Source organism: Eschrichtius robustus, chromosome 3 (genome assembly GCF_028021215.1).
Source record: "Eschrichtius robustus isolate mEscRob2 chromosome 3, mEscRob2.pri, whole genome shotgun sequence".
NCBI classification, from domain to species: Eukaryota; Metazoa; Chordata; class Mammalia; order Artiodactyla; family Eschrichtiidae; genus Eschrichtius; species Eschrichtius robustus.
In genome coordinates this window covers 149,674,789-149,687,538 of record NC_090826.1, presented here as the reverse complement: position 1 = coordinate 149,687,538, position 12,750 = coordinate 149,674,789, and the positions used below count along the sequence as shown (strand labels likewise).

Sequence of the window (12,750 nt, the reverse complement as noted above, 5' to 3'; positions counted from 1 at the left end):
GAACTATGTTCAAGTGAGTTATGCTTACAGTTGAATTTTACCTTCTCTCCCTGTAGTTTATACATTCATTCCTTTTTAGGAGCAATGAAGTTGCAAGTCTAGAAATTGTCTTCTTTCTAATTGTATCTCCTACTTTAAAAAAAGCTAGAATGGTCCCTAAAGTAGGGGGGAAAAAGAGATTTGGCTGTTGATTAAGGCATAAGGATTGTAACGATCCTTACATGATCCTCAGTACATGAATGATCAAAAGGAGGTGGAGATAGATTCATACTTTTCCATCTAAAAGCTATCTGTTTGCATTAGAGAGTTTCTTCTGTTATAACTGATATCACAAGAATGGAGACCCAAAAGTATAATTGTCAACCCTCTGATGCACTTGCTTCAGATAATTAATGATTCAAAATTCCCAGCATTTTGGGGATGGAATTTAACTTGTAGCAAGAAGATGGGAAGCTTCAGAAGAGAAAGGCTAGACATTGGAAAGACAATATATGATTTTGACTTTTAGCCGTCGCCCAGATGCACCAATCATTGTCCCACTGCTGTTGATATCTTTTTTACCTTCTTTACTAGGAATTCTTGACGATTTACAGGAGGTGAAAAGTAATGCATGTTCCTGAATGGTTTGAGTTTAAAATTAACCTCTTATTGATAGGAAAGAACCGTATCCCTGGAGTTTCTAGATGTCACTGCGTTCTTACTTCAAAAATAGATTTTTGAAAATTAATATTTCCCAATTATACCAAGTACATGCTCACTTTAAGACATTTGTGCAAGAAGCAGGGAAAAAAATATCCCCCAAATTTTCATTACCTATATCTAGAAGTAGCTTGTCACTGTAATGTTGGCTTTGTGGGGTTTTTTTATAGTCCAAAATAAGATTTTAAAAATAACTTTTTAAACATACCAAAAGCAGATTTATGATATCCTTTCTGTCAAAGTAAAAAAAAGTCTAAATACCACGTTCGGAGTTGGGAAACACCATATTACAAATGCTCCTGAACTTACTATTTTACTACCCAAAGCTCTAAAAATACGAATTGTTTTTTGGTTGGGTAATATAGAACACTGGTTGGAAAATAAAATAATGATAGCACAATATCCTAATGAGTAATATTTTTATGTTAATTCCCAAACAAAACTTTAAAAGTATATATTATAAAGATTATACGGTTTCATCTGCTAGTGTAGAAGCCATGTTGTTTCACTGTAACTTTGAAATGAAATTTAGCAACTTTACTGAAAACAATTTTTTCCTCTCCCTGGGAAATATTTAATTTCCCTCTTCTGGGGTTCTCTCAAGTTTTTTCCCACTCACCTTTGAAAACTGACCTCTTGCCCTAAAGGTCACAAGTTTAATTTAAAACCGTGGTTCAGATGGACCTAAGCCTTTTCTATCTTCAGGAGGAGTGAGAGAGATTTAATCTTTTTTTTGTTTTGTTTTAGAGAGATTTAAAAAGTGTTCTACATTTATTTGTTATTTCATAATGAGATAATGAGTGATTAGATGATTTAACTTGTTTACTTTTTGATACCTTTAGTGAATTGTCAATCAAAAGTGATAGAGATAGTATTTCACATAAGGAAATAGAGTTACTAATTAGGAATAGTTGTGCTATCTTATTGTCTCACAGTATTACTTTATTGATTCAGCCTGTGATATGGGATATAATTCAGACCATAAAAATCTGTTTATTGAAGAAATTCATGAGAAGTTGATCCTTCATTAGAATACAAATTAGGGTTTTCAAGGTCATTACTATTAGCATTACCATTTTATGTGTTTTTTTGTGCCTAGAATTTTTATCAAGGTGAACATATTTTAAAGCATAGCAAAATTCTCATACCTGCAGTATTTAATGATGAAAATGAAGGAGAAATTTCAAGTTTTGTAGTAAGAACTTCCTAAGTCATTCTAGCACCAACTCTTATGAGGGATATAATATGAGATATGATGGACCTCGTTTTTTATGAACTGTGGAAAAAGAATGGACCCTTTCCCCAGCTACGAGTTGTAACAAAGTAGCTCTGATATCATAGGTTGTTAAAGATGGTTGCTCAGCACCGCTACCTTGTTAGGCTGACCTCCAGAAGCCTACCTGGGGATTCATCGGAAGGAGTCAGTCCCATTAAGTCTTCAGTTGGTGTTTCACTAGAGTTTGACTAGTTATCAGCCATAGTACAGAGCTTAAGAATTCCACCTTCTAGCCAAAATGTGCAGCGTCACTGGGAATGTGAAAGTGATAAAGAAGTCAGCCATATGTGACTTGTAGCTTGGGAAGAATAAGAGAATGAAGCCCTATGGAGAAGAAAAATCAGTCGTATTTCCTGAGCACTTCCTCTGTACTCTGCGTTGTAGTAATGCTGGTGGTACTTTGTATTCCATAGGATAGTACTTTCCAACCTTTTTCACATCATGGCACACAGAGAAAACTATGAAAATTTTCATAGCACACTGAGGCAGGCAGATGAGGCTGTTGTCTGTCCAGAGGAGACTGCCGAGGAGCTCGAGCTCTTCCAGACCCGGCCCAGCCACCCTGCAGGTTAAAGACATTAATATCTGGACCCACTTATTCTCAGGACGTGATTGAGCTCCTTAGCCAGACTACAGAAGTCTACAGTGTGGTCTGAGCCTTAAGACTTTGCAAAGTAGTTGATACGAGACTAGCATACACAAGTTAATGATAAACTTACCTAGGTGACTCAGAACCTACGTGACCTGAAGAAAATCCAAAGTGTCTGGGTAAACTAAAGTTCCTATAGGAAGTAGTTTTGGTTTGGGGGCATGCAATCCTGGAAATGCAACAATATTAGTGACAAGGCGAAGGCCATCGAGCAAGAGAAAATAAAGTGGAAGACCAAAAAAAATAGAGTCAGAAGAAGAGGGGACAGTTACATAGTGGAGTTAGACTTGGGGACAGCTTAGTGGTAGGTTTTAGAGTATATTTTGCTAAACAAATGGGTGTTCGGAGGGTTGTAATTATTGTCAGACTTGGAGTCAGAGTTACTCTTAATGTGACTTCTTGCTAAGAATATAGCAGATCTAATCCTAGATTTATTTAAGGTTTTCATTTCTAAACTCACATATTCAGTAGCATTGGTCATTTCTAGAATGTAAATTAAATATCCATTATGAAAATTAGTACACTGGTAGAACACTGTGTGTGATTTCCAATTAGTATTTGTTTTTCAGTGCAGTCATCTCAAGTTGAGTTGCTGTTTTCCAAAGTACAAGTAGTAGAGAAGTACTTGAGTATGCAGCAGTAATTCTTCATATGAAATGACCTTGGGTTCTTTTTTTTTTTTTTTTTTGACCTTGGGTTCTTACTGCCAGATAAACCCTTGGTAGAACCTAGTCACCATTAGAACTTATACTCAATTATGAAGTTCAAACTGGAAATCAGCTCATGGATTTAAGAGAATATAAATTCATTTATATTGTAAATGAATATAAAATAAAATATTGTAAGCAATGTTTAAGTATCATTATTACTTTGTTGTCATGCATATGTCTTTCCCTTTGAGAACAGAGCAAATGAGCATAGTTTATAAACCCAAAACTGTGTATTAACAATGGGATATGGTTATAGCTTAATAATGTCAGGCCTCCTACCCAAAATGCTCTAAGAGAAAGGAACTCCCCATAGAGTCAAGCCTAGCAAGTTGAATGTAGCAAGAGATACTTATTCCCAAGTTTTCAATAAAAAATAAGCACAGAATTTAAAAACAGGAGTTATATCATGCTGGTGCTTTAGGTAATAGGTGTATCACCCAAATAGCTATCAGTAAGAATATGTCTAGCATTTCTGCTGGGGTATTAATATGTCCTTATATTATTCTCTTATGTGTGATTGTATACATGTTAAGTTTATCTAAATCCCTGTATTTCTGGCTGCTTAGGTTAAACTACAGACTTTAATATCATAGACATCAATATTTTTTTTCTCCTTTCTCATCTCTAATTAATGAGTTACTGTTTTCTGGTATTTTAAAAAGCAGTTATCAAATTGTAAACTAAAAATTTTGACAGCTTTTATATTTTGAGCTAAGTGCATCTCTTTCTAGAATGAGTCAGTGAATTTCTTTTAGAATTCCCTTAAGAGCAAATTATTGTCCATCCGATTATATAAACTCACTTTAAACTCTGTAGCATAATTGACTATCTCAAGTTCATAAATCAAATATTATCCTTCATTTAATAAAATTTCCATAATTTTATGGAAGTTAGGTTTTTTAATAACTGAATGTACAATCCTTCTTAAATTTAAGGGAGTGATGATAAGCACAAGTATCTACAAGTAGTCACTATTATACCCTGATTCTTTAGGCTACAGAGCATATCTCGGAATCCTTCATATATACAGTCCTTAGAACTGTTAGATGAGTTAAAATCCAACAAACTCTGAAAAATAGCTCCCCCTTTTTTTGTCCATCAGATTGTGATGATTCTCCTGCTTTTTATGTTTAAATTCTTATCTCATTTCTATTCATTGGTACCTGGTAAGATAGGCAATTAATTATGTTGAAGTTGGTGTTAAGACCAAAATTACAATGCTTTTCTTAATGGGGGAACCCTAAGACTACTCGCTCAGTCCATTGAGGGGATAAAAGAGATGGTTCATTCCCACCCAGTTTTGTTTACAAACGGTGTTGCTCAAATTTAGGTGACTGGCTACTAGGGAAATAAATGAATGTGGAATTGAGGATGGAACAAAGAATTCAATGCTTTACAATAAATGGACTGTATTTGAGAGTTCAAGAGAGGATTGGAGAAAATAACTGAGTATGTAAAAAATGGTAAGTCTCTGATTGTTCAGTTGAAGGCAAGTGGCTGGCTCGATGAAATGACATAATTGATAGTTTTCATCTGTGACCCTGATATCTTAGCCTCTATCTCAGAATTGAGAAATGAGCAGAGTTTATCAGAAAGGATGTTCATTGCTGGTATCTTGTGTGTGTGCATGATGTATAGTACACACAGCTCTCCTTACTGATCCTTCACAGGTGTATTATTTACTTTGCCTTCCAGGTGTCCGCAAATATGGTAAAGATTTTCAAGCTATTGCAGATGTAATTGGCAACAAGACTGTTGGCCAAGTGAAGAACTTCTTTGTAAACTACAGGCGTCGGTTTAACTTAGAGGAGGTATTGCAGGAGTGGGAAGCAGAACAAGGAACCCAGGCTTCTAATGGTGATGCTTCTACTTTAGGGGAGGAGACAAAAAGTGCTTCTAATGTGCCATCAGGGAAGAGCACTGATGAAGAAGAGGAGGTGTGTTTGTGTATGGAATTTGAGCTAATATGAGTTGAGGAATCACCATTTTGTGTGGTGTTCTGTAAGGTTAATTTGTCAGAGGACTAGCTAAATGAGCATGAAAGGTTGACAATACACTTACTCAGTGGTGCATCTCTCGAGACTCTTAAGTCATAATGACATGCTAAGTTCTGATCCTAGAAGAATGGAGAGTGTATTGTTCTTTCATAGTCTTATTTTTATTTCCAGTGTTAAGCTGTTTACTAATAAAGATGCCTGTTTGGTAGCTTCATTGCTTTTTCGGTTTTTGGTTTTTTGTTTTGTTTTGTTTAAAATAAAAGAAGCTTGTGCTTCCAAAAAACACTGGTGTTATGTTTTTGTTTTGTTTTGTTTTTCCTGTGACAGCCCAAACTATATTGTATTCAGTTCATTAGGAACTGTCATCTCATACGTGTATTTTTGTTTCTTCACCTCTAGGCACAGACCCCACAGGCTCCTCGGACTCTGGGTCCATCACCTCCTGCCCCATCATCCACTCCAACACCAACAGCCCCCATTGCCACTCTGAACCAGCCTCCACCACTTCTTCGTCCAACACTGCCTGCTGCCCCTGCTCTCCACCGGCAGCCTCCTCCACTCCAGCAGCAGGCTCGGTTCATCCAGCCCCGGCCAACTTTAAATCAGCCTCCACCACCTCTCATTCGCCCTGCTAATTCTATGCCACCCCGTCTAAACCCAAGACCAGTGTTGTCCACAGTTGGTGGTCAACAGCCACCATCACTTATCGGAATTCAGACAGATTCACAGTCCTCACTGCACTAAGATTAAATTGGACAGAGCTGCAGTAACTTTTCACCCCATCATTATACCAGTGCTCATCTGACTGATGCAAAAGAAGAAAGAATAATCCTTCCTAGATACTGAGGCTGGGAACTAGTTCTGTGGCAGTGGGCTAGCATAAGTAGATGCCTAAGAAATTTTTTAGTTCACGCAACTGAAATGTTATACAACAGAAAGTCTACAGTTAGCCTCCTTTCTAGAGTATACATTCAGTGACATGATCTCATTAAAGGAAAAGAGATTAAGTATTCTATATACCGAGGGTTTTTGTTTTGTTTTTACTGTATTTATTTTATTGAGAATCTTTATATTCCTGCCTCTTCATAGTCAAGGCTCTTAGTACAGGAATACTGACTTAGGAATTGTGAAAACTCCTTAAGTTTCATAAGTTAAGGATGTTCGACTTTTTCTCTTTTTTCTTTAATTTAATTTTTAACATTTTCCTATGTTAGGAGTGCAAGAATAGATAGCCTGCGTTTCAGATTTTGACATATGTTCATTTAATGCATATTTAAGAAATTATAGCTGCATATCCCTTTTTTCAAAAACTCTTGCTTTTTTTTCTAAAGGAATTTAAATATATTCCTTTAAAAGAAAGCAATTTAATCAATTGCAAAGCAATTATATGAACCCACAAAGAATGTACTGAACCTGCTAACTCTTTAACACACAGTTTAGGGTCCTAGCGCAAAGTCCTTGCTTAAAGGTCATTGACTCGCCATCTTGCAGTAGTAAGAGGATCGGAGTAATAATTTTACATATAAATGAGGATTTAATCTGTTCAAGTACAGTGTCTTTAAGTTCCTTGAAAATGGAGTTAATTTTGGGTTTTTTTTTTTAATCTTTCTAAGTGCTATCTGCTTTTAACTAGTAGTTGCCTACATTGGGGACTTTAGAAGAGAATTATATTTTGTCAGTTATGTGGAGATAGTGGTTATGGAAGCATTTATTTACAGTACCCTTTTTGTGTTTAGGTTCTGAACTTTAAATTGCCGTCAGACTTATTAATATGGTCTGTATTTAATATAAAGGATGTTTTCTTGGTAAATCTCTATTGTGCTATTTGGATACATTTGTGTATTCCTTGCAGCTGACCTGTACTTCTGGGTTTGGTTTAGGGTTAAATCATCAACATTATTTCATAAAATATATTTAAGAATTTGTTCTGTGTTATCCAAAGATGTATCAGTATATTGTCACAATTATGCTGTTAACTTAAAATGCTGAGACCCCTTTTATAAAGAAACAAAAAATTTCAAGTCTTCTTAATTCAACACATAATCATTAAGCACCTACAAAGAATATTTTACAAGTGATTGTATTACTAATATTTTTGATAACAATGATTTCATATTGGAATCATGACCTGTGCAAAGGGACAGATCGCTTAGATTGCTATACTAGTGGAACTTAAGCTAAATGTTTGCACATTCACATTCTCACATTTAGAACTATTTCACAAAATGGTCAACATCAAAGGCCCTAGTTTATATTTCGAGATGTCATATATTCCCCAAATATTGGGTAGTCCCTACCTTTGGCTCTAAAGTGTTGAAGAGCTATTGACTTAAATCCATTGATTAGTTTTAATTTTGAAGTTTAGACCACTTCTTTCCATAAGGACCTTAAGTTCTGGCATAATCTAAAACTTTTTCCAGGATGTGTTCTTTCTCTCACATTGGATCATCATGATTTAAAATTCCTAATATTCAAGAATTTATACTTATTTTTACTTTAATAGCCATGGGGACAGTTATATATCTTAAAGGAAAATATCTAAAGCATTTTTTTAAAGTATTTAGATTGTCTTGCATATGTGCATACTATACAGCTTCTATTGTCTTGTCTCTTGTCAGTAGACCTTCAGTATACAGTGTGTGGGATATGTGAGCCAAGTTGGTCAGCACCAGCGTCTGTCCAGCTGTTAAGTATATTGTGATTCATTTAAAATCCGTTCTACCCCAACCATGGGCAAAGGTGCTGTATCTGAGGGATGTGCTGTAATTTGATCTACGTACACTAGAGCACACAGTAGAAAAATCTTAGCTTCATTAGTAATATGACACATGTATATAGTGAGATGTCTTTATTGTGTGCTTTGCATATTTTGTAAATATTTTGCACGTCATTATTTTTCTTTTTTGTTGAAGCAGTGTTTGGCCTGGAAGAGTGATATGCTTGCTGCTTAATCAAAGGATTAAAGAGTTAAAGATGTGTATGTCTTCTATTTTTATATAAGTTCATGTTGTATGAGAAATTTAGGACCTCTTCACTGTGAAATTCTAAATACTGATTTTTATAAAAAAAAAAAAAAAAAGCAAAACCTGAAAATCTTTTAATGACCATTTCATTAATTTCAAGTTTATCAGTTTAAAAAAAAATCTACACCCAAGTATTTTTTTCATTACGTAACTAAAAATAAATCACGCTGTTGATACATCTGGTGATATTAATAAACATTTTTTTCTATATGATTTAATTCCAGTGTAATACGATGGAGGTAAAAGTAGGTTATGATCAAAAGTTTTTCTTAATAATCTTATACTAAAGTGAGTAAAATATAATGTAAAATAAAGGTGAAAGAACGTCAAATTCTGTCTTAATATAGGCCTACATTCTTTTTAGGAATAGATGTAGAGAACAAAAAAACCTGACAGTCAGGTTTTTCAACTATACTAAGAATGTTGCAAATACGTTGGTTAAAGTACTAAGTTTAGTTATTAAATGTGTTGTATTTTAATGTTTCTTCCTGCTATCAAAAGAATATTATCCATGGATATTAATAACTGCTGATCACTTAACACTGGGGTGTCAGGGTCTCCTCAAAAATAATAATCTGACTTAGAACTCAAAGAAGGATCTCTCTTTTTGTGGTTTCCTGAAATAAATTATTAATACATTCTGATAATAGGAAACAAGAAAATGCGTATTAGTTTTTTAATTTGGACATTCATTATAGATACATCATTCATAAGATTACAGAGTAAGTGAACACAGAAAGAATCCAAGAATCAAGTTTGAGAAACCATGCTATATTATAAAATGTCTACAAGAAAGTACCTCACTTTTTGATGCATTTGTGGGGGTACCTTATCTGCCCTCTCTTAGGAAAAAAAACATAGGTCACATGTAACTCCTCCCAACTTAGGTCTTGATTAACTGCCTTAGTGAAGGAATGTTCTGCAACAATAAATTTTAATAACAATGGAGTTTGGGAGTAAAACATTAAGATGAATGTTCCTAAATGTGTGACTGTGTCTAAAAGGCCATGTGGCGTTATCTTCCCTTCTTCTGTTATCAGAAGAACACCTAAGGGAGAAACGGTGAAGACCAGAAATTAATGTTGGATTGGGATGTTTGCAAATTGTCTTTACCAGATTTAAAGTAGGCTAATGATAAGGAACCGATCTTTCTTTGCATTGTGGTGACTTAAACTTTACAACCGTAAAGCTGGAATTTGGGTGAGCAGTCTCAGAAAAAGATGCTGGGAAAGTGAAGTGGAGAGATCTAGGAGCAGTCTTCACACTGTAAATGGCATGAAGGGTAATCTTCCAGAATGCTTTATAGAATTATCTTTTTTTCTGGATTATTTTAAGAAAGGTTAAATTTTTATTCTATATAATTTAACTTTATTTAAATATATAAGGTACAATTACCGATAACTAAGAAGATCCTGAATAATACCACAACACAAGGTATCTATCTCTTGAGGTATCTATCTAGCTTACTGCCCAGAGCAGCTTTCATAATTGGCAGGATTTGGCTTCAAAAGGCCTGTATTCCCAAGACCATTTTTGTTCACATGCTGTGCCCTTTCCAAAAGAGAATTTGAAAACCGTCAGAATTGTTGAGGGGCTTGTCACTTGACTTATATATAAAAAGTTCTCCCTCTACCATGGTGACTCTTCCAACTCCACTGAAAAGTTACTTCACCTCCCTGTGCCTCAGTTTATTTATTTTTCTTCCCACCCCAAAGTTTGGTGAAATGACAAGAAATACAAAAACGAAAATAATGCTTGGCAGTGCTGGAAAGCCAGAGAAGGTGCCTCCAGCAGATATAGACAGATTTATGACAAAAACCTCATAGAATTAAAGAAGCTCCAACTCCGCGAAGGCAAAAGAGCAGGAAAACACTGACATTCTCAAAAGGGTCCCATAATAACCTCAAATTTGAGGCAGATACGGAGCAGCCTCCAAGGATTCCTGCTTCCTGGTGTTCATGCCATTGTGTGTGGGCTGGACTTAGGGACTTGCTTCTGACCAATAGAATACAGCAAAGGTGATGGAATGTCACTTCTGTGGTTAGGCTAAAAGACTGGGACTTCTGTCTTGTTAGTAGATTTCTCTGCTTGCATGCTTTGATGAAGCAAGCTGCCATGTTGGAGAGGCCCATGTGGCAAGGATCTGAGGCAAGCACGCTGCCAACAGCCAGCAGAAAACTTAGGCACTCCGAATAACAACCTGCCAGGACCTGAATCCTGCCAACAACCACGTATGCTTGGAAGTGGATCCTTCCCCAGTTGGGCCTTGAGATGACTAGAGCTCAGCCAACACCTTGATTGCAGACTATGAGAGACCTTGAGACAGAGAACTCAGCTAAGCTGTGCCCAGATTTCTTAACACCACAGAAACTGTGAATTAAAGAGTTGTTTTGAGCTGCTAAGTTTTGAGGTAATTTGTTATGCAGCAATAGAAGCAAATACAATAAACAAATATATACCATCTTCACAATTAAAAGAAAGTTGGAGTGACCGTATTAATGTCAGACGAAGATTTCAAAGCAAGGAATATTGTCAAAGATAGAGATGTTCACTGCATAATGATAAAGGTGCCATTTCATCAAGAGGATCCCTGATAGAACTGCAAGAAGAAACAGGCAAATCTGCCATTAAAGTCAGTGACTTAAATACCCATCTCTTAATAGTTGATAGAACATGAAAACCCAAAATGAGTAAGAATATAGAAGATCTGAACAACACTATCAACCACTTTTACCTAATTGAAATTTATAGATCATTCCACCCAACAACAGCAGACTAAACATTCATTTCATGTGCACATGAAATATTTCCAAGAATAGACCATATTCTGTGCCATAAACAAGTTTTAATAAATGGAAAAGTGTTCAAGTTACCCAGAATATGTTCTCTAAGTACAATGGAACTAGAAATCAGCAACAGAAATATGGAAAATTCTCAAATATTTGGAAATTAAACAACTCATTTCTAAATAAGTTCTGGGTCAGAAAATAAGTTACAAGAGAAATTAGAAAATATCTTGAACTGAATATAAGTAAAAACAGTATATAAAAAACCAATGGCTGTAGCAAAGTTGTGCCTAGAAGGAAGTTGATAGTTTTAAACGTTTATATTATATAGGAAGATAAAATCAATCATCTAAACTTTCTTCTTTAAAAACTAGGGGCTTCCCTGGTGGCGCAGTGGTTGAGAGTCTGCCTGTCAATGCAGGGGACGCAGGTTCGAGCCCTGGTCTGGGAAGATCCCACATGCCGCGGAGCAACTGGGCCCGTGAGCCACAACTACTGAGCCTGCGCGTCTGGAGCCTGTGCTCCGCAACAAGAGAGGCCGCGATAGTGAGAGGCCCACGCACCGCGATGAAGAGTGGCCCCCGCTTGCCACAACTTGAGAAAGCCCACGCACAGAAACGAAGACCCAACACAGCCCTAAATAAATAAATAAATAAATAACCCTTTAAAAAACAAACAAAAAAAAAACAAAAAAAAACTAGAAAGAAAAGAGTAAATATAACTTAAAGTAAACACAAGAGAGGAAATAAAATCATAATTAAAATAAATGAAATAGATACCAGGAAAACAACAGAGAAAAATCCCCGAAACCAGTAGTTGCTTCTTGAAAAGATCAACAAAATAGAAAATTCGTTAGTTAGAAAATTTGTTAGATCAAGAAAAAAATTGTGCAAATTATCAAAATCTAGACTGGAAGATGGATCATCACTACATAACCTACAGAAATTAAAAGTATTTGTAAAGGAACCTTATGAACACTTTACGTCAACAAATTTGTAAATGTTTTTAAAATGGACAAATTCTTACCACAACTGTATCAAAAAGAATATAAAATCTGAATCAAGTAAAGAAATTGAATTTGTGATTAAAAGTCTTCACACATAGGGGCTTCCCTGGTGGTGCAGTGGTTAAGAATCCACCTGCCAATGCAGGGTACATGGGTTCAAGCCCTGGTCCAGGAAGATCCCACGTGCCGCGGAGCAACTAATCCCGTGAGCCACAACTACTGAAGCCCGCTTGCCTAAAGGCCGTGCTCCACGACCAGAGAAGCCACCGCAATGAGAAGCCCGCGCACTGCAACAAAGAGTAGCCCCTGCTCGCCACAACTAGAGAAAGCCCGCGTGCAGCAATGAAGACCCAGCACAGCCAAAAATAAATAAGTTAAATAAATAAATTTTTTAAAAAAATGTCTTCACACATAAAAAAGTCTTGGCCCACATAGCTTTATTGGTGAATTCTATCAAACACTTTAAGAAATAACGCCAAGCCTACACAAACTCAGAAAATACAGGAGGAAGGAACACTTCCCTATTCATTCTATAAGAGCATTATTACTCTGATTTGAAGCCAGATAAAGACAAAAAAAAAGGAAAAAAAAAAGAGAAACTTCA

The 12,750-nt window shown here is 35.9% G+C and overlaps 1 protein-coding gene across 3 annotated transcripts in view; it reads left to right on the top strand.

The window, feature by feature from the left end:
- RCOR3 (REST corepressor 3) overlaps positions 1-8,307 on the top strand; it is a 57,649-nt gene extending 49,342 nt beyond the window's left edge. For 2 of the 3 annotated variants that reach the window (XM_068541487.1, XM_068541489.1), the window contains 2 exons: positions 5,030-5,271; positions 5,731-8,307. In XM_068541487.1, coding sequence (XP_068397588.1) covers positions 5,030-5,271; positions 5,731-6,075 — 587 coding nt within the window. In that variant the 3' untranslated portion in view covers positions 6,076-8,307. The remainder of the gene's footprint in view (positions 1-5,029; positions 5,272-5,730) is intronic. The other variant, XM_068541488.1, reaches the window with a different exon arrangement.
- Positions 8,308-12,750: the final 4,443 nt, after the last annotated feature.